Here is a 22,765-nt window from a genome sequence, read left to right as displayed (position 1 = left end):
GGGCAGGAGTGAGGAATCGCAGCAACCTCTTCCAGTGACACAGGGGAAGCCACAGTTCAACCTATTTTGCTCAGAAGCTCCCCAGTTCAGAATAATTTCTACAATAGATCTTTTCTGATCCAAGCTAATTTTGAGTCAAATGAGTCCAGTGCTAGCTCCTTTGAGCAGGTATGAACCTGTGTTATGTTAGTATAAAAAACTTTTCAGCATGTGGAATTAGTAAGTACTTTTAAACTCTGTTTACAGAACTAAAAAGGTGTTTTTATGTCAATCTGGCCTGAAGAAACTTGGGTGTCTAGCTTGTAACTAATATATTGAATGCTTCTAAGCTGCCAGAAGTCCCAGCCGAAAATCTGAGACAGTAAAATCCTCACAACTGAACTACACAAACATGCTTCAGAGATCTGTCTGAATCCACTTTGCAGTCATTTTAACTTCCAGACATGAGTAGTCAGTCCAATGACTCCAGTACAGCTTAAAGGTTGCCAAGATTAAGTTTAAGAAGTTTAGCCAACTGTATAAATAGAAATGGAATTCAAATAAGGGCAGTAAATATCAACCCCCTTCATTTTAGTGAGCTACAGGAGTTTTGAATGGAAACACCTATAACAAAAAAATGGGTGCTGCAGCCAGAATTTTCATCTGTTTGGAATGACCCTGCAATGTACACAGCAGAGTGATGTTCTGCTCCTGTCTCAAATACACCCTACTATATTAAACTGTTTCCCTTGGGATCAAACAGACTGGGCCAAATTCTGCAGTGAAAGCCTGATCCAAACATCATCTCAGTCTGCAGAAATATTCCAACTGATTTCAGTGGGCTTTGGAACAGGCCCATATTGGCATCTATTCAACTTTATTGAACTAAGTTTTCCTGGGGAGCTGCAGGAGCCAATATGGGCCTAATGACTTCAAAACCAAGCATGAAGGCCACTGCCAGCCAAATCACTTCACAGCGAGGAAATGACAGCAGAATTAATTCATTATTATTTATCTAGATTTAAAATAACCTCCAGTTTCCAAGGTCACTACTGTGTTTTCCAGGTGAAGGAAACTTCCAAGTTGCCTTTGATCCTTCACAGATTTTTCAGTCTGAGTTATGAGCTACTTATTTACCACAGGCGACTGAAATAATTATAAGGTTTGCACGAGGATGATAAGCTTAGTAAAAACATGCACAAAATTTAATATATTTGGGAATTTTGGCAATCTGCTGGCAGCCAACATCAACTACTTAATTTTTTCTGCCATTAAACTCATATTAAAGTCCGACTGATCATCACTAGGAATTAAACATGAGCTTGCCCTTAGGACTTGGCATTCTCTCATCACCAGTTCAGGTCAACACATCCTTTTTCAGCAAAGGATGTTGCAATGTTGTCATCCTTTTACAACTCACTTGCTTGAGATATTTATTTCCCTGCCATAATTTCAAGGAGACTAGTTTGGGAACAAGGATGACTGTGTAAATATAAAAGACAAGGTCTCTGTGGGGGTTTATTATGTTCTAGATCGGGGTGTTATTGTAACAAATTATTTGGGAAAACCCAAAAGAGAATTCACAGGCAAATCCATGGAAAACATTAATCTGTTTGAGTAAAGGAGTTTAGTAAACATCAATGGAAATCTTTACTGAGCATTTCCTAGGTGTGCTTACATACATCTAGACTAGAGATAGATAATGCTACTCATACCTTCTATAATCCCAGAAGACGAGATATTAATATCATTTTTAATAAGGCCTAAAGAAGAGATTTGCACAGAATACTTAAGTATTAAAATGATACTCAGCATTCTGCAAACCTGTCAGAGAAAGGATTTCCTCCTGCTGTACAGCCCCACTGTTTAACAAAAGTCCATCAATATATATGGGAATTCTTGTCCATAAGCCTTGAATGACAATGCCTCATGTCCAGCATCACTGTTCTCACTGGGCAGATAATATCAATTAATTTGATAGAATCCTGAGTCTCTTTGTAAGCCATAAGAAGAGATGGAGTAAACATCAGCAGAGACTGCTGCAGTGCAAAGAGCACTTGCACTACCCTGGAAACCAGCAAAATGAACACAAGCATTACACTGACTATTAAGTGCCTGCAGTCTAATTCTTCCTTTTAAAACAGTGATGATTTTGTCCCATCCTTTTGCTCTGAAGCACTCAAGGATTTCTTGATCTGCCACAATTAAATACCATCAGGTATATTTGAAACCTGGGAGTTCCACACATTTCTCAGAGACTATGGAGATAACGGAGCCCTGTAGTTTCTTGTCTTCAAGATGGTTTCCTTCCCCATTCAGAGATCCAGGCATCATCCTTTTGCTAGAATCCACACAAAGGTGCATTTTACAAGTATGCCCTTGTTTGCCCCAAGTATGCCCAGGTTTGAGAACTGTTTAAAAACCAATCTGTTTTAAGCCTATTCTGCATGCATCCCCCGCTGGAGGGTTTGTAATATGACCTCTGCACAACTGCCAAGAGCTGGGAGATCAGTTGGATACCCAAAGCATCTTTTTCCCTCCCCCTTCCCTCTGCTTTGCCGTGATCATCGAAGGCATCCGCAGTCGAAGCGGTTGCACTTTCTCACACCTGCCTTGAGCCCCTGTCCCCTCCCTTTTTCCACGACAGTCCGAGCCATCCCGCCGGGCAGCGCAGCCCGGGGCAGCCCCGCGCACCACCGCAGCCCACAGCCCCCTGCCTCTGCCAGCGCTGCCTTGCTGTGCCCAATTCCCCCATCCGCAGCCAGGGAACCAGGCTTTCCCCGCGCCAAGTGCGCCTCTTTTTAATTTTTTTTCCCCTGGGGTAGCGGGGAAGAACAAAATGAAGTTGGCCGCACATTTAAACACAAGTGAGCAACATCCTCCGGAATGCAGAAGGCATCCCGGAGAGCCAGGCGTCCGTGGGAAGTCGGTTGGGCGTGCCTCCCCTTCCGCCCCCACTCCGGCCAGCCCGGTCCCGGCGCGGAGCGGCCCTGCCGTCGCCACCCGCGCAGGCACCGCCTCCGCGGCGGAGCGTGCCCCTAGCCCGCGCCCGTGCGCGCCGCCGCCCCAGCCCCGCCGTGCCCGTAGCTGCCGCTCGCGGCCCCCCAGCACCGGCTGCAGCCCGGGGACATGGCGGAGTAGCCGTGGTCCGGGGAGCAGGGGGAGCTCCGAGCAGCTATGGTACCTCCCGACAGCTGAGGTGGAGGTAGCCGGTGGCAGCCGGCGGCTCGCAGCTTGACCTCGATTTGTTTTGGGGACTGCAGGTTGGAGCGACACGTCCGGTGAGCTGGGAGAGATAAAAACCAGGAGGATATCTGGGGGGTAAGTGTGGGATTGCCCCAAAACTGGCGCTGCGGTGTTTTGTTTTTTGGTAGGTTTTTTGGTTTCTGTTGTTTTTTTGGTTTTTTTGGTTTTTTTTTTTTTTTTTTTGGGGGGGGGAGGGTGGGTTTTGTTTTTGTTTTGTTTTCTTTGGTGGGTGGTTTTTTTTGGGTTTTTTTTTTTTGGGGGGGGGGGGGGTTTGTTTTTTTTTTTTTTGGTGCCGGGGAGGGAGGGGAAGCTATGCACTATGCAGAACCGTTGTACCCGGGGAATGTTATCAGATATGCACTGCGGCGCAGGCACTTCGCTAATTCTCGGCTGGAGGCTACCGGTGCCCTTCTGCCACCAGCCCGACAGAAGTTTGGATCTGAATCTCTTTTCCTTCTTGTTTAAATAAGTTTTAAAATACTGGCGTCCTTAGCCAAGCCGCCGGGCGATGCGCACAAGCCGCACTTGATGCGGACTCCGCACTTGTGCCATTCACATTGGGGGACACACACACACACACACACACACACACAGAGACACACAGACACACACACCCTCCTCCGCTGCCATACAGCCCCGTTCTAACTTGCGGGGAGCTGCGGGGGTGCATCCCGGGGCAGGGCGCTCGGTGCGCGGGGCAAGCCCGACCCCTGCAGTCGCGTGGCGGAGCCGCCGCGGCGCGCCGGGATTGCGGCGGGGCCGGGGAGCCGGGGCTGCGCGCTCCGAGCGGGGCGGGGATGGCGGGGCTTGCAGCCGGTATTAATCTCTTTCCGCTCATTCTGTAGCAGCAGCAACAGGAGGGGAATCCCTCTCCCTCCGCCGCCTCCTTGCCCGGCATGCCGGCATTGCCCCGCTGAGACGTGCAAAGAGTTTTGGGGTTAATTTGCGCCTGGCCGCCCCTGGAATAGAGACTTTCCGGATATCGGATCGGTTGGGGTTTGTTGTCTATGTCGTGTTGGGAAATCTGGTGGAATTTTTTCTCGCTCGAGGAGGAAGAGCCTGGTGTTGGCAGTTGGCTTCGTGATCTTTTTTGGAGAGCGAAGGAAGGGAAGGGATCTCACTTGAGCTGTGCGACGAGAGAGCTCGGACATGTGTTGTCAGCACATCTGGGGAATACAGTCTGCAAGTCCGAAAGGAAATTTGCTGGGATCGTTCAAACTTCGATATTGATCTTTGTTATTTTTTTTCGCCGACTGATGCACTTGGCATGAGAATCGGAGGATGGAAATTGTTTGGGAGGTGCTTTTTCTTCTGCAAGCGAATTTCATCATCTGCATTTCAGGTATGCAGCAAGCACAGAAAGGGCAAGGGAGTGGGGGAGATACCGTACAGGGTTCCCAGGTGTCCCCTTATGAAGGGGAAAGAGGAACAGTTAAACCCAGGTCAAAACTGTAGTTGAGAAATATATGAATGATGTACTGTGAGTGGGTTGTGACAGAAATTGACTCTCATCACTTCCGTCTCCCCCTTAATTCCAATACGTGTGTCTTAATTATCATTAATTAATTGGTTGCAGTAGACAATACGGTGTACTGATAAAGGAGATGCTTATAATTCCCAGTGTACCTGACTGTGATAATTATTTGCAACATTGCCGTGATCCCAGAATTTCATATCTCTTGAAGTTCTTAAACTTGGCTGATGTGCAGATCCTGAAGGGTTTGTGATTTGTTGATGGAGTTGTCATGTTCTGGTGCCACAATTCAGGGTCTGCAAAGGGAGGGATACCAGTAAAGTGTCTCTGCTTTTAAAATGAGCTTTACTATGTCTGTGCTTTGAAATTTTTTTTTCTTAAAAAAAAAGTCCCATTCAGGTAGCCTCTGTGCTGGCTGGGAGTTACAGCTTTATTTTAAGCTTGCAAAGATCGCTGTCCCTTCAATATGTAGAAAGTCAGGTCATTTCAGTTGTCACCAGAGCTTGTCCAATTAATGAATAGGCATGGCTAGTTGTCTAGCATAAAGGACTTGAACAATTTATTCTTGGGGAAAACACTCTTTTGACTGCAAAAGCCCTAGCTCCCTTGTTAATTTGTCATGTTGGTTGTGCTGGAATAATTACATTGTGGGAGGCAGGAGTGGTGAGGTGGCCAGTTTTCTAGTTTGGGACACTTCAGGGAACCCCATGGGCATGCAGGCTGCCTGCATCTCCCACTGCTTCACTTCCCACAGGCTGCCTCTGCCCTCCAGCCGTTGCATAAGTCCAGAAATGGGAACATAAGCAGCACAAGCAAGGCACTGCTGGAGGGAGATCCAGGGTCCTAGAGGCCATCTCAGTGTTCAGCCTGGATGTCCATAGGGAGAGGCAGCAGCTCCAAAGCTCTCCTGGGACCATGCAGATATTGGCCTGGGCTGTGTCCCAGCCACAGCCCCCAGGTAGCAGCTCCTGCAGCATCCCCCCCGGGAGCTGTGAGCCCCGCTGCGCTTCCTGCAGCACCCTCCCAGTTTATCCACCTCTCCAGCCCCTGGGCTGGGCACACATAAACGTTGGGGGCTCACCATCCCTGTTAATTTGTCCTGCCTGCACCTGCCCCAAAGCTCCTTTATTCCTGAGCAAATAACATCACTGTCAGCACACAGTGTGTGTCAGCCTTCCTTTTATCCCTACAGACTGGCACCATCTGCCACCAGGTATCCAGGTGACACTGCCAGCATCCCAGGCTGACCTTCCACTCATGCCAATTGGTACCATCAGAAAAATTCGCTCTCTTGCTTTTTAGAGCAGCAAAACCTGCTGCCTCTTGTCATTGAAATCTCACACTTAACTATTTATCTCAGTCGGATGTGCCACCTGTCCAATGCTCCTCAAATCAGCTACTTTTAGAGTACCACAGTGAAAATAGCAAACTGCAGCTCACCGCTCTCTTGGCTATTGTGACAGTAATATCCTGAGACAGAAAGAAGCTGTCCCATTCTGTGCAGCTACTTTAGCCATGCATTTAGCTGTCAGCGTTCCTTGAGCTCCTGCCCTCCTTTTCTCTTCAGACAGGGGAGCCCAGGCTTCTGAACCAGTGGGATCAGTCCTGCAGAGGTTCCCATCGCTCTCCATCTCCCTCTAGCACTAATACCTGATACTGTACACACTCACAGCGTGTCTGCTTGCTTTTTCTCTTTTTTCTTCTTTTTTTTTTTTTTTTTTTGGGAGGGGGGGATAAAGAGAATAAGTGAATGGTGGGATGCTTCTGCCACATGGTTAAAGCTGTGGTTTCAGGTAATTTTGACCACACAGAGGATGTATACATGCTTCAGTCTTGTTTTCTTGTTTTCTTTTTTTCTTTTGCCTGGGCATTTTGTTTTTTTTTCAGGAATCCTCACTATCTGTCATCTTAGTAAAAAGGATTAAGATCTGCAGATATCTGAGTGGCACTAATGCTCTGTATGTTGCCTCTGCCATCATTTTTACACTGGGTTTTATAGCAAATTATCTAGCTGGAATGTCTGGATAATAGTGCAAGTAGGAGATGTCATGAAGCCTGTTAAGGAATTGCCTCAGCACAGGATTGCAGATTGTATTTTAGCACTTCAGCACTCATTCAACATGTTACTTAAGAAACCCACTAGTTGACCACTAGGACTGCAAATTACTGGAATGTGAATTAAGGAGTGTGGCAGTATTTTCTTTCTTTTTTTTTATTTCTTATTCATTCAGTTGTTTCAGCAGTGAAGACTCAAGACAGGTGTGCTGTACATGGATCTTTCCTGAACATTAGCAAATGCTTAATTCAGTGTCTGTTTAAATCTGCCGTCTTCCTCCTGCTAATTCCCGTGGTTATTTGGATTAGGGCCTATTAGGGGCTGCTCTTCAAAGGGATGTCATTCACTGAATTGAGCACTATTAAGTTCTTTAATAGTTATTAATAAACTTCTTAAACATGGGTTCAGTGTTATCTCTTTTGCTGTGTATTTATATAACATTTAAGTATAAATTATGTTGAATGTGGCACTTGTGCTGTGTTTCTTATTTAAAATAAGTAATGATGAAGGTATACAGTTGACTCTTTGGTGTCTTACATTCATTAATTTCTTGGAGACAGTATATGGAAAGTAATGTAATCTATTAAAAAGATGTGTATATATATTTTCAAAATATTTTATACTTTAATTTTTCTTTGAGTCAATTACTTGTGTGTATGAGAGATTGATTGTTTTGGAAAAATTGTACTGAGATTTAGGAAATAATTTATCTATGACCTTTGGGAATAATATTTTTATTTTCTTGGCATTCTGAATTAAGGCTTTTGCTGCTTGGAATTGCTTGTTTGAAAAGAGAATCTAGTTTCCTTGTGCAGATGCAAATGAGAGATACAAACAGGCTGAAGGACCACAAAACCATTTCTGTCCTTTAGAAAGAAGTGAAAGCCCTTGCTTTCCTTCAAAGTCATATTTAGTCCTTTGAGTTGTAGTTTCTGAGAAAAATAGTCATTTGTATTATGACTTTTGCGGTTTTGTTCTTTTAATGATACTGTTCAGCATAGAAGGAGCACAGAGCAAAGGAAGTGAAGATGTCCTGTAGACGGAATGCTGGAATAAGCCCTCACTACATGTTGTTTCTTTGAAGATGCAGATACTCCTGGAATTACACTGTTTACATACAAAGAAGATAGTAGTTGTTGTATGATGTACAGAATTTCCTTCCTGAGTAATAATACCACCAAATATGAATTAGCATCAGTGTTCTCCGGTGGCTATCGCTTTTGCTTACACAATCATTTGTATGAACCATAAGGAAGGTTTTTTTGTGAATTTAAATATTAAAAATCAATTTCAAGAAAAAAAGCTAGGAAGCTGTTTTCAAATCTTTGCAGGATTCTTGGTTAAATAAGAAAATGAAGTTGTTGTGTGAAGTTGTTAAGAAGGTTTCCATGTACATTTTCTGTTAATACATCAACAAAATGATTTCTAAAACCTGCATGGTCAACATATTTGTGCTTTCCTATGACTTGATATCCTACCTCTTATTGGTTTGGCTTCCGAGAACTAATGTGGATGAAAGCTGTCTTGTTATTTGGAAGTATTTTCATCCTTTGCCATCCTGTCAAGGCACTTAGGGCCAAATCCCTTTTATGATGCAACTTCTGTGGTCTATTTGGCAGCACACAAGTGCCATAAATCATGTATGGTGAACAACTGAGATGGTGTAAAAAACCCCTCATCTATCCAGGAATTCCAGTGTATGGAGCATCTGATATGGCATCTCCTGGCACTGAGGACTAGAGGTGGATTTGGAGCACATTCGCACTTCATTTTCTGTCTTGCAGCTTCTACAGTCTCTGAATTCTTATTACCTGGCATAAAACTAAGATGCCCTATAGGAACTCTAAATTATGGCAGGGCTGGAATTACCTGCGGAATCATGGTCTGTGAAGTCTGATAACTCTTCTTCTCATAGCATTACACAACCTGAGATAATTCAAACATAAGTATTCTTGTAGACAAGAAGAATATCAAAGTTCTAATGTCCAACATTAGAACAGTGAATGGTTCATTACGTTAGGACAAAAATCTTGAAGCTGTGTTAATTATCCTCAAATAGTGTCACAGAAATAGCTTTTTATGTCACTTTTAAAGTGAGATATGTAATATTCTAGGTGAAGGAATTGTTCATAGCACATACATATATATATATATATATATATATATATATATATATATATATATATATATATGTATGTACACACACACATATATGAAAGTCAGCACTAGGCATAAAGGAAGGTGTAACATGTAGAGGGTTTCTGGTAACTAAGAACTTTACCCATTACAGTATTTTTCCTGCTTTAATACTATCTCCAGAGCCTTATATCTGTGGACAAACCTTCATGCCTGCGTGGAGTTTGTTAATGTTACTGAAAATCCACATGAATTCAGTTTGTCTGCTCACATTCACAGAATGGAGGGACCATAGGTTGGATCCAGAGACTCTCAGTTCCTCACCTCTGGAATGCTTTCTCATTTTAGTATTTTTTTTTCCACTTTCTCCAAAGGTGTGAAGATGTTTCTTCTTGAAAATTCTATGGAAATAGCCTTTGTAGTCTTCTGTAAATGTCTGCTTTGACCTTTTTTTTTGTGCGTATCTTGTATTTTTTATCATTTTATTTATTTTTATTGTTGGTTTTACAACTAGAGCGTGACCAGATAGGCACTAAAGTGCTGGAACAGCACACATGTTTTTAGCTTATGTTAAGGTAGTAGAAGGGAATGTTTATGAATAGTTTTTGCACATATTATGCTGAGCTATTTTCCATCCAATAAACGGGTGGAAAGAAACTGGTTATTGCTGCTATTTTTTTCAAATCTCAGTGATGTAGATACCCAGTTTTCAAACCACTTCACTTTGTTGTGTTGCCTCATTGTAATACAATTGAACTAGATACCAAGCCTCCAAGATAAAATTATTAAAATAAGGAATCAAACCTCACTCAAATTAAGTGCTCTCTAATTTAAGGGTGCTCTTTAAAATGTAACTGAGGCTGTCAAGAAGTTTTGCCCTTGACATTTTTGGAAAGTTCTCAGTTTTCAATTCTACAACAGCTAGATTTTAAATATAGCAAGGAGTGAAATGGGTTTCCATTTGCATTTTGAATATTGCTTGCATATGAATGAACAAGCAATTCCTGCTTTCTCTAAAAGATTGGCTTTTTCTCTTTTGCTGTTGGTCAAAGTATCACTTTCTTTCTTGGTTGAAAGGTGGTAATTCAGCTGAGGAGGATGTTGCTGTTTTCATAGTTTCTGATTGTTTATGACTAAACTTAACATGGCAAAGACTGAAGGGGATGATTGGCCCATTTGGGCTGTTAATAGAGAACTATATAAAACTGTTCCATCACTATCTCATTACCAGCTCAAGCAGCAGACAAAACTAGATGACAGTCAGGTATGGACAATACTGAAATACCGTGATAAGTGTTATTTTGCTCCTGTCTTGTTTTTATCTTTTCTGCACACCATGTTGGGAGGAATAGGAAATAGGGATTGAATTGTAATTGACTTTTTTTTAGAGGCAACACTGTACAATGGGACTGCATTTCCATTGTAATGCAATCAGAAAGTACAGGTAGCAAAAAGAATTGCGCTGTGGTAAATTAATTGAAACATTATTTGTAAATAAATGGGAAATAATTTTTTTCAAAGGATAATAATCTGGCATTTGAGAGAGGGGGGGCTTTACAGCCAAACCTATTTAGAGTTGAAGGCAAAGTAGTATTTTTTTTGCTGGTTTTAGCCATTGATAGTTTAAAAGCTGCCAAGGGTCTTTTAATGGAATTTCTTGGAGATAAAATCGCAAGTTATTATTGTCATGAAAATAGAGGGCTGAAACATAGTAGACCTATATCCTGTGTAGTCCCTTTCTGGTGATGTAGTGCCTCATTCATGGACATGGGTGTTCATAAGTACAAACTTCCAATTTGCCAATATGGCAAAATTTGTCATGTAGTGCTTAGTGACAGCTGAGGTAAAAGTAACCTATATTTACATCCACCCTAAAAGTCCTTGCAACTCCCAAAAATGTTATAAAGGGCTTTGGTGCTACTGAGACTTGGGCCTTAAAAATTGCAAAAATTGAACTGTCAGCAGTGAGAAAAACTTTAGATAGCAGGTGTCTGTCCTCCTATAGACTGCCAGGTAAAGCCCTTCAGTATCACAGCCCTAAAATACTTAATTTACTTATACTCATCTTGGAAAATGGAAGTTGATCAGTTTCCACATACATTGCATTCTGAAATCAGTGGTCAGAACTAAAGTAAAGAAATACTTTCATTGTCAGATGTATGTTTCCACATGAAAACATTTCTGAATTCATGAATCTGTAACATTTGTATTTCTGTAGTAAAAACAGCATTAAACTTAAATGCCCCACAGTTTTTAACTTTTCTTATATTGTTGCCAGAAAAATACTACAGCAGCTGTAAGCCACAAATAACTAATTAGGATTTACTTTTTAGAAAAATACTAAAATAAGCATAGTCTTTTTCCTTCCCTTTATCATTAGTCCTTAACTTGGTCAAGCTTTAAGTATGGAATGGAAAGAGTCGTGCACTGAGTCGACCAAAGTGGCTTCTAAGCACATGCATGGAGGAGGCAGCTAAACAATGTTATCCTTTTTTTTTTCCCCCTCTAAATGTGTTGACATCTCTATGTTTTGGAAATAGCATTTGAGTAGATGAATTTAGAGGGAAACGTGGTTTCTGAAATATCATCCTCTTGTCATTTTTGTGGGTTGTTTCCAGTTTAAGTTCCTTCCTGCTGTTAACTACTATACAGCCCTGTTCTGCTTCAGGAATAATCCTAAGAGGATTTTTTGCTTTGCCAGCAGGACTCCTATGGATTATTAATGCTAAAAGAAGAAGATAATGAGTGCCTGTGAAAGGTCTTTTGTACGTGTGACCATGGAAAACAAGTGTTTGAAATTATGTTGAAGTGGCTATGTCCTCCAGCAAACCCTACCATTCCCAGTAGGATGGTGTTTAGGTAGCTAAGGGAGCAGGTCAGGAAGGGTTCTTGCTGCCACAGCTGAAGTTTGTTTGGCAATTTGACATTCTTGGGCTGCTAGAAAAAGCATTAACTTTCATTTGCTACCATGGCAGAGAAAAGAAACTTCAGGAAAAAGGTGGTGCTGAAAATTTATACTTGCTAGTAAAAAAGGATCACCGTACTTCAATAGTATTCCTGGGAGTGAAATTTTATGCAGGGTGAGCTCTTTGTTTCTACATCAGTGGAATGCCACATGACTTGGAGTTGAGGCCTGCTATTTCCCACATGGGAAGCGGCAGTTATGGAAGGGAAGAGCTGCTGCTGCTGGAAGGGAAAGGTGTTTGAGTGACCCTATGATTGTCCCCGCTGCTGGAAAGGAAAGGAGTTTAACTGACCCTATTCTGGTCTTAATCCTACTGCTGGGGTGTGTGTAAACACTTACTGGCAGGAGAGTTCTCTGAATGGGACTGCTTGTCTTGGTTTTTCTAAGAATGAAAAGTATGAATGAAAGAGCTTTGCATTACATTTCAGTTAAAAAAATGTTAAAAAGAGTTTTGGTGTCAGAACTTGGAGCACTTTGCAGGGAATACACAGTGTTGGCTACACTTTCACAGATGGAGAAGTTGAAGTAAAACGTCATATGGAAACTCAGCAAGACTTTGAGTAGTTGCAGTCCATTTTCACTCTCATTTCTGCCTTGTAACACAAGGATTGCCCTTAGCCCGTGTTTCTGGTCAGGGTGTGGGGCTGGATCCCCTCAGTGAGTACAGGGTCACAGAAGGGCCCTAGTGTGTATCCTCATAGGCTGGATCCTCCTTCTCTCTTTGCCTTTCTACTACAAGGTGTTTATTCTCCTCATCATACATGCAGCTAAGTTATTGTGAGATACAGTTATGGTATACATAAGAATTAAATCAGTTAGAATTAAATTGGTTTCCAGGAGTTAACATGGTATTAAAGAAAAATTCAGATCCAGACAAGGTTCCTCCATAAATGTATGTTATTTAAATTCCGTTTAAATTATGAAGATTCCTTCCATTGGCCTTTTTCTGGTTCTGTTAGGGCTGTGAGTAACGAGTGGGTTCCTCCAAGTGCAGCACTTTGCTGCCTCGTGTTTCACATCCCCTCAATGTGGGTGTAGGTGACAACACACAGTAAAGGGCACCAGAGATTTTGGTCCTAAATTTTCTGTCTGAAATTTGCTCTCAGCAGCGCAACAGGTTCCTTTCTGTACTGCTGGAATTCTTGAATATACTGTGAACAGATGCGTGAATTTGTTTTGAGGGTGAAACCTCACCCCAGGGCTTTTTGCCCATTATGTCTAACTCCTCCCATTTTTTATTTTGCATGATAATCTCCTGGATTCAGCATTTGTGGTGTTTTGGGATATTTTTTGTTCACATTCATATTTATAAGCATTATCTTATTGTCATACTGTTTTTTGTACCTGCTAGAAAATGAAGTAATTTATAAGGACTCCACAGTCTCCTCTTGCTTGCCCCGACAATCCTGAGGGTACTGTGTGGAAGTAATTCCAACTGGAAGTTAATCTGCAGATGCATAATTTTTATCTTCAATAGCCCCTCTTGGCACTGTCTTCAAATTGTTAACAATTCATCTCTGCCAGTCTGTAACTGTGCCTTTGCTCTAGAGTTATAGGTATTTAGCTCACTGTGAAACCAGATGGAAGATACAGTAATAAATAATATGATTTATTTTATTAGGTAGCATAAGTATAAAAGCTAAAAACCGAGTCATCCTCTTTAGATTTTATTTTGATATATATAACAGCCAGATTCAGCAAAATGCAAAACTTAAAAGACATGTTTAAATTCTGCTGAATCTGAGTCTTAACATGTAATTGTATAAAACAGCTTAGATTAAGGATGTGCTGAAGTGCTTTGCTGAAACAAGGAGTAGCAGTGGTGTAATACATGAAGACTACAAAATCTTAGGAAAGCCCATCTAAGATGAGCAAAAATTTTCATAATCTCTCTTTAAATTATACAGTTGTATAGAAAACAGGTTTTTATCTGGGTAAAATAATCTCAGTTCTTTATGTAGTAAAGCAAAGATGCAGGCTTTTCTAGAGTGATGAACACAGCAAGAGAAACTGGACAATCAGAATTCATATAAATGGGATTGTATTTTGTTAATTCTCATTGCATGGATGCCCTGAAAGAAATAAACACCATCTTCCACCATAGTAAACACAAACCAGAAGACTAAAATGTGAAATTACAAGAGGTGAATTGTAATATGCAATGCTTTTTGTATGTGAGTTTTTGTTCCACTTTCTTCCCAGCACAGATTTTAATTTTCTCTTGATTTGACCTCAAGTCCTGATATAAAGAGGGCATTCAATGGAATGGGAACTCACCTGTGGACCAGGTGGTACCTACAGAGATGTTTGGGACGCCTCGCGCTAGTTCTGTGCAAGCAGCTGGCAGAGTTTAGATTGGATAAGCAGAGTTTGGTCAGACTGAGGGAAAACTGTTTGGGGGGAAAATATAAAACACTTGAGGATCTGTTCCTCTGTCTGGGAGCAAGCAAGGCAAACATGTCCTCTCTACTGATAGTGGCATATTCAGTCTGTGTCAGCAGAAAAGTTCCTCATGTTTTAAATGAGGTAAGGCCCATTTACAGTATTATGAATCAATTTCTACTACACACCAAAAAGTTTTGTACTATTTATAAAAACAGCTGGACGTCTCTGCAATACATTTACATCATATTTATGTGTTTGGATTATATCTACCAAAGGACACAGGGCTTGCAGACTTTCTCCTTTCTCTCCTCCAGTCCTTGTCCTACTTCGGTGCTACTTAATGCTTCACAAATAGCAGCAAGTAACTCTCAGAACTCTCCCCTTTTTAGTTCCCTGCTCTATGTAACTGGGACCTTCTGCATCTGCTGTGTTTTTATGTTTTTAAATATTTATTTACTTTGCAGTAATAAAAGAATGTTTCTGACTAAAAGGTAGTCAACATCTTACTTTCAATGCTTCTGAAAAGGAACCTGTGGCTCAGATTTCAGGCCATAGGTAGCAACAGCTGAATTTAAATCCTTTTTGCAAGGTATCTCCTTCAATGGCTTCTTTACTGATATGCTGATAACTGTTGAGGAGGACTAAATGATGAAATGTGGCTGGATTACTTAATACTGTCACATTACTGGTCATTTAAGAATTTATTCTAGTCACTGAATAATCCAGAAGTTAATATCTTTGAAATAAAGCATTCTTATATTTAAAACCAGAGTATATGATGTAATACTACTGCATTATTTTTAGAATTCAAGTTTTTTGGATGTAACTTTAACTATATTATATAAACTGTACAGAAATAATCTCGTGGCATTTGCCTTGGATGACAGTCATCAATTCCTTCATGTTTATTTAAAATCTTATTTAGAAAATGAGTATTTGTTTTTGACAATTTTGTGTTGCACATTTTTCCAGGAAAGAAAGAAAGCTTTGCTAATATAGGCTGAAATGAAATGCAAAATAAAATTTTCAAGATCAGATCTTAATTCAGGAAGGTAGTGTGCAGAGGAATTACTCTGCCATAAATGTTGGCCTAGAGTTTAGTTAAACATTAGGCAGAGGTCCCTTGGCAAATACTCTCTTTAGAAAGGTGCCATGACCTCTGCAGTGGGGATGAAGGTATGGGAGAGGACCATGCTCAGGAGCTTTACTAGTCACGTGTCGGAATGATTTTCAATCACTTTGGTTATTGCTGGATTAAAATTGAGACTGCAGAGATTAATGGTCTGTTGTTACTAATCCACTAAGCCTCTGTTCCTAGATCTTTTAAATTGACTGAACCTATAGATTGTTAAGTAACTGAGAGATCTGGATTGGTAACGGTTTTAACTGTCTTTCTTCATGTTTGGTGTGAGCAGTATCTTAACTATTTATTGCTCTTTGAGACTGATCTTGGCTGTTCTTGAATGGAAGTGAACTTTTTGCTTTTTTATTTCTCCTATAGCACACTAAGAGTGTGTACTATTTCTAATACATGTGGATGAAGAAAGTATTACATTGTTTAGATATGAGCTGGCATAAGTAGAAGCTAAAATAAGAAGTACAGAAATTAAATGTTGGTTTTACTTTGTGGTACAACTCTCCCTTACTCTTAAAACAGCCCCTATGTCCCTTCAGTCTGTCTACTATTAACAGGGGTGGTTGTCACCACAGGTGGGTTTTACTGACATTTGAGGATGTGGCCAAAGTAAAAATGGCTGTTCAAGCTTTTGCATAATTACGTTTTCTAAATGAGCAGAGTATTTGGAGTGTCAGCACCCAGGACTTTTCACAGAGATCTAGCACAGTGAGACAGAATGTCTGGGCTTATTTTCGGTTCTTAATTTCTGTGCAAGTATAAAAAAAATCTCAAGGTAAAAAACAATGTACAAATTTTTTAAAGCACCAAAAACACAGAGGAAGAAAATAATGAAACAAGTAATCTGTACTGAGATATGAGGTAACTTTGGACACTATAGTGTGGTGGTTTGGGGTTTCAGCAGGGGTCTGTGAATAAGAGTTTTAATAGGTCTTCATCAGTACAGTATGAGTGAGACAAAAGCTAGGGCAGAGGGAATAGACTGTGGAAGAAACCAGACTTATGGCTGGGAGAGTTTGAGGGGCATTTAATCTGTAGGAATGTCTTTACATAGGGCAGGGAGAAGGATAGAGCGCCTTGTGTGTGTGTTTTGGACTCTATTTACCGCCTCTCTATGAAAGACTGAGAATAGGAATTTTTTTTGGCTTTCATGTGTTTGCAGTTTGGTGACATGCCCCATGCTAAAAATAAAATTTAAAAAAGAAGAATTTGATTTTGAGTTCTAGAAGAATGCAAAATACAGTCTTTCAAAAATTATTTCCTTTGATGGAAGGAGCTGAGTATTAGGTGCCTGCCAGAGTGATATGAGCATACACAATGTCTGCATGACATACAGAAAGGGTGTTTTATTTTTGTTTTGATTTAATAAATAATGGCAGTCTAAACAACAAGATTTGGTGTTTAAATAAAGTTCAATGTGAGTGTCTCCTTAATAGGAAACAAAGCTGAATTATCACCTAATTATATCTTGCTCTGAATGGGGCTTTGATTCCTGTCTTTCTGTGATGAAACAAGCAGGGGTTTTTGCCTTTATTTTCTCTGCAGAAGTTATGAAACGGAAGGATAGTTTTGTGTTTTAACTGTACTTGGAATAATCTGTTTGGAAAATGGAAATAATCTCTCTTTGTAACTTGCATAAATTAATAACCCATTAAAATCACTGAAACAATGTTTTCTGATTCAAATGGCCAGTATTTAGTAAAATTTGATGATTATTAAATTACTACGAATGTATTCTACATCTTTTTTCTAGCATACAGCAAGGTAATGTGCCTTTAATATTGTAATTGACTTAAACTCTGCCAGGGAATTCCTGGGATTAAAGTAAACCCTTTATCTCATGCAACCATCTTTGTTTCTGAACCCTGGTGACTTGGCTTATTCTTTTGCCTTCTGGTTATCTCAGTTAATAGTATGTCTTGATTAAGGACTGCAAGGTGCTTTTACATCTGTTCTTGTCACAAAGCTTTGTAGGATAAAGTAGGCCAAAGATACCTCATCATGCAAACTATGAATCTCCCGTTATGTCTTTCCCTACAGATTTAATATTGTGTTCAAATAAACCTGGGACTGTGGAAGTAAACCCAAAGCACTTAAATGAATTTCTGGCAAGCTTTCTTGATGAAGAAGAAATTAATAATAAAAGACTGAAATGTGTATGACTAGTTGAAGAAAATGAAGGTTTTGTCCTATCAGCTATGAGGAAATACTGTCTTACTTTCTTGTATAGGTAATACTTTCTGTAAATCAGCATAACTCAAAAAAGCTGTTCTAGTTCATTAACAAAGGAGTGAGCCCAGAGTTTGGATCCTGCAGGTTCAGGTCCTGGGATGTGGCATTTTTCCAGGCACTTTGGTGAGCTGGATATGCTCACTAGCTCTGTTAACCTGAATGTTTATTGCCTGGTTAAATACAAGTTCACGGCTGACTTAAATATTGTAACTCTTGCAAAATAAACATGTAGTCTGCTCATTTTTGTTTTTGTAGCAGTCATACATAGAAAACCTGTTTATTGGTGGTCCATTTTTCTAAAGCTTCTGCCATCATAGGCACTTTTGGTATTCCTGGTTCTTTTCTCAGTTGCTCTTAGAGGCAGTATTAACAGATGGTAGGGGTTGCTCATTAAACCTGCATCTACACCTCTCCAAGGACTGCAAAAGATGTTGGAAAACAGACTGTGTTACTGTAGTGATTGCTTAGAAGCCTGGAACTTACTGTGCTATTCCTACACGGTTTTCACTATCAGTGAATTTTGAGCTGTTGTTATAGACTATAAATACATTGGTGAAGTGATTCTAACTTAGTCAGGTACATATATCCATCTCCCTCATTTTTCCTTCTGCGTCTGAAATGAATTTGCATTTTCCTGGTGGCCACTAGTAGTGAATCTGCTCTCTAATCAGCCCTTTCTGAAATAGCCTTTTCTAGCGCTTTTTTCATTGGGATATTAACATGTTATTTTAAACATGTTGTGTAATTGTCTTCAACAATGCAGAAATGTTGAGCCCCTAAATGTGATATGAGATCCATACTGCCACTTAGAATTAAACAATTCTGTGAAAGGGATCATTAAACTCATCATAGACATCTTTTAAAAAAACCCTATTTTGAGGCTGATAAAAGAACAAAAGCAAATTCTCGCAGATTGAGTAAAATGTCTGTGTTTCTTCCATACTTGCTGTATTTGTGCTTCGGCAGTGTCATAGTCAACAGCTCTTGCCTTTCACCTAAATGACTTCTTGCTGGACATAACACCTATATATGTGTAGCCTTTAGTGGCCCACCTCCATTTCCATGTCACCTGAGCTGCTTTTCCTTTGCCTTGAGGTCACTTTCTCTATAATGCTGAGCTTTTCTTGCTGTTCTGTCCCCAGTTGTGACACTCTAGGAGATGAAATACAGAGATGTTCCATTGAGGCTGTCTGACCCTGGATGTGTCTTTGCCAGAGAGGCTCACTGTACTGTGTGAGTCAAAAGGGCTTCATGCCAATGTGGAATTCACCTTCCATACGTTTCTAAATTGATGGGGAGAGATGCAGAAACCCAGATAAGCAGATAAGTTTTCTTAGCAGCTAAGAATTCTCATTTTGTCTTCTTGATTGCTCTGATTTGGAACTAATGGGGTCCAACTGGCAATTCCAAAGACATCAATATAACCAGAAACTTGGTGCTCCCTTCTTGTTCCTCTGAAGCTTTTATTTTCTTTAGTAAAGTGCTGGATCAGAAAGGTTAAGTTGGTGTTGATTCCATGATTTATGGAGTGTTAGGATTTAGTTCACATTCATTTCATAGTTGACCCGTGTTAGGGATAAGGAAGCTCAAATGCAGTACTGCATTAAGTGGAAATGAAATCTACTCCTTACCATTTTTACAGAAAGAAAACAACCCTTCTTTGTTTGAACTAGGCATGGCAAGGAGTAAAAATCAAGTAATGTCTCATAGAATTCTGCATTTTTGTTTATGATTTTCTGTTTTCTAATGTTCTGAAAGCAAAGGCTGAATAAAAAGGTATTTTAAATTAAATACCAGTTTCAATAAAGGCCTACAAAATACTGTATAGGCAGTCCTAGGATGAAGTTAGCCTGGTTTGTATTAATTTAGTTTGTTTCTTCTTGGAAGGTGCTGAAGTGAATCCAATTAAACCAATCTAAATCTTTCCAGTACAATTTCCAAGAATAGACAAGAGGATTGTCTACCTTATATGCACATTTTTTCCTGGCAATTCACAATATACTCAGGAAGATTTGCAATATGAAGGAGCCATCTAAAGTAGCAACAAGAAAATAAAAGATTTTTTTTAAGTCCCCAGCATCAATAAAATGAAGAGTGGGATAGTGAAGAGTGGAACAAAGTGTTCCTTCATGTACAGTTAATAGAAATTGTGTCCCTAAGAAGGATTAATACAGAATTAATTGATATTAATTGTTAATTATTGACATGCCAGTGATGGGGTTTTTGTCAGGAGCGCAGAAGGATTGGTCCTGTTTCCTAAAGGTTCAATATAGGAAATTTATCGGTGCTCCATAATTTCAAATAGTGAAAATGAGAATTGAAGGTGCTCCGCTGAGTAACTGGAATACCTAAGCTGTGCTTAGTTCTTCCAGGAGTCTTGCTTCTGATGCCAGTAAAACTACTGAAGTTGTCACCACTAATTTTCACTCTACCAAAATTGGACTGTGGGGCAGCAAGTGACTTTCACCTTGGGTATTTCAAAGCTTAGGCACTTTGAGGTCATTAACTTTCATTCATGAGCATAATTTTCTCCTTGCCATTGTCTGTCATTGCTTGCACCCCAACCCTGAATTCTGAGTTAGGAAAAAAGAAGGACACGGGGAGATCAGTGGGGATCCCCTTATGAGAAATGAAGAGTATTTGGTTGTGAAGGTTGAAGTAGAAGAGTGGAGAAACAGATAAAAGAACGAGATACAGATTAATAGGGAGAATGCAGGTAATGGAAGATAGCACTGAGATTGGGTGTTCCATATTGTACTTCGCTGGAAACAAAGGAGAAAGAGCATTGATGACAGTCCACTTTCCTAATTGCTTTTGGTTCTGGTCCTAAATAGTTAGGAATTGGATTGGTAGCTCCCATAGGAACAAGACAGTCTCTTTGTCTGAAGAGTCACAGAGATAGAGATGTAGACACCCTGACTGTTCAGTCATCAAATCTTGATCATTTTTTAAAAACCTTTAACTTAGAGCACAGAAGCTGCCAGAATACTTGAAGATAGAATTGTTAATAACTTAAATGCTGAAGTTCTTCACTGTGTTGCTGTTGACCTTTGAAGAGTCTGACTCCTTACTGAGATTATTTCATTAGTATTTGCACATTGACTTCCCGCCAAAAAGTCAATCTGCTTTTCCTTCACATGGTTTGGTTATTTTGAAGGTCCTCAGCTGTGGAATAAAATCCCCTATGTAACAAAGAACTGACAGAATCAGATGCTTGCCAGTAAAAGCCTTCCCAGGTACAACTCTGGTGAGGCTGAAATATTACAAGTGTTTTATGTGACGTCCTTTCCCTTGTGCCTTACCTAACATCCCTGTTCCTGAAGAAAGGCAACAGTTAGTTTTAGTTCCCACTGTCCCCAAGAGAATCTTCTGCTTACTATCTACAGGGTAGAATTTATTTGAACTTGGAACCTTGACTTTGCTTTTGTTCTTTTATCAGCCTCAAAACAGGTTTGTTTTTTTTTTTAAAGATGTCTATGATGAGCTTAATCATCCCTCTCGTAGAGTTGTTTATTTATAAGTGGCATTATGGACGTCATGTCATATTTAGGTGCTCAGAATTTGTGCATTGTTGAAGACAATTAGATAAGGAGTTTTAAATAACATGTTAATGTCCCAATGAAAAAAGCACTAGAAAAGGCTATTTTAGAAAGGGCTGATTTCAATTAATTTCATATGCAGAACAAAAAATGAGGAAGATGGATGTACATCATGTCTTCTTTTTCCATGGTTTCTTTTTCCATGGTTTCCTCCCCAAAAGGAGAAGAAGGTCAGAATGTCACCTGAAAGATCTGGATGGAGCTATCAACTTCCCATAGGCAGTTCAAGATATCTGAAACATGAATGTCCTGTTTATTGAGCCTACAGGGCTGAGATAAGTTTATTATGATAGACAGAAATTGATGATCCTGTCAAATATTTGGAGCCTAGAGGACGAAGGTATGCTTTATAACTTACCATTAGGCCCTGGGTTCCATCCTTTAGTCTACTGGCAAGGCCTGCATTCCACAAGGGATGCACTAAAGTAATTCTCATGTTCCAGTCCAGTGAAGTAAACAAACAGCTGCAATCTGCAAATGTTGCAGAATCAGGATGAGTTTCAAGGAGAGCCCAATTAGAAGCATATGAAGGCAGCCTGGCCTGTCTCCCTGGAATAGGACATGCTTGACTATGGGTATTCATCTGGTGCTTGACAGGATGGAACTCTCCTTCTAATTGGAGCTTTTGGATGCTACTACAGCCTAAATGGTATTCTGCACAGTAAGTCAGCATAGCTCCACTGATCTTTCTAAATATACACCTGAGTTGTCCTAGCTAGAGACTGCCTCTTCCTAGAGGTGAGAGCAATAAGGATTACTGTTCTGTTATTCCTAGGTTAATGCAGCGGAAGCTCTGGCTCAGGAGATTCCTAAACCTCTACCTGTTATGGCAGGAAGGTTTAAAATTAAGGATTTCTCTTTGCTGCCTATTTCTGTGTTCTTTTTTCCAACATTTTGCTGCTTACTAGTGCAGTTTCCAAACTTGTTTCTACCTGAATCCAGGGCATGGAATAACTGGAGGTGTGTTGTCGTGCACTAAATAGTTATTTAGTTGTTGTATTGCACTGGGTGATTTGATGTTGTGTCACATGAACTGTCCCCTTTTTCCCTCATATGAGTATGTTCCATTCACCCCTCTGCCCTACACCCCTGGTGGTCTGTGCCCTTGTAACCCCTCCCCTCGCCCCTCCTCAGTGGTCTCCCATTGGCTGCAGCCCTCTGTCCCTGCCCCCTTTCCCTCGGGTATAAATGTTCTCTGGGATTAGGGAATGTCCTCTTTTTCCACCTGGGTGGTCTACCACACAGATGTCCCTTTCCAGCCAATAAAACAGGATACTAGAACCTGGTGGAGAAACAGCGCTTCTCGTCTTTTGCCTCGTCTATGTAGTATCCGTGCAGGCAAGAGTCCAAAGCTAGCAGGAGTGGATTGTACAGCCCAAAACCCACGGATATTACAGAGGTGGAGCAGCTTTGAAGAAAAAAAGCAGAAAAAGCCAGTGCTCAGCTCAATACCTGTGTCCCCTGATTCTGTCCATGCTCCTCAAGTGTCCTTTCAGTGCTGTAACTGCCGGTCTAGGGACTCACTCACTTCCCCAGGCATATCCCCTCTCCTACTCCC

At 40.5% G+C, this 22,765-nt stretch overlaps 1 protein-coding gene across 3 annotated transcripts in view; it reads left to right on the top strand.

Annotated features, from left to right (window-relative positions):
* The first annotated feature begins 2,928 nt into the window (after positions 1 to 2,928).
* The window catches only part of CA10 (carbonic anhydrase 10), a 222,536-nt gene continuing 202,699 nt past the window's right edge, over positions 2,929 to 22,765 (top strand). Inside the window, exons 1-2 of one of the 3 annotated variants that reach the window (XM_038157544.1) lie at positions 2,929 to 3,300; positions 4,074 to 4,567. In XM_038157544.1, coding sequence (XP_038013472.1) covers positions 4,507 to 4,567 — 61 coding nt within the window. In that variant the 5' untranslated portion in view covers positions 2,929 to 3,300; positions 4,074 to 4,506. Of the gene's footprint in view, positions 3,301 to 4,070; positions 4,568 to 22,765 lie in introns of all 3 variants that reach the window. The other 2 variants (XM_038157543.1, XM_038157545.1) reach the window with 2 other exon arrangements.

The sequence above is a fragment of the Motacilla alba genome, chromosome 18 (genome assembly GCF_015832195.1).
Source record: "Motacilla alba alba isolate MOTALB_02 chromosome 18, Motacilla_alba_V1.0_pri, whole genome shotgun sequence".
Lineage (NCBI taxonomy): Eukaryota > Metazoa > Chordata > Aves > Passeriformes > Motacillidae > Motacilla > Motacilla alba.
Note: the sequence above shows the minus strand (reverse complement) of the source record. Positions and strands in the feature narration are given on the sequence as shown.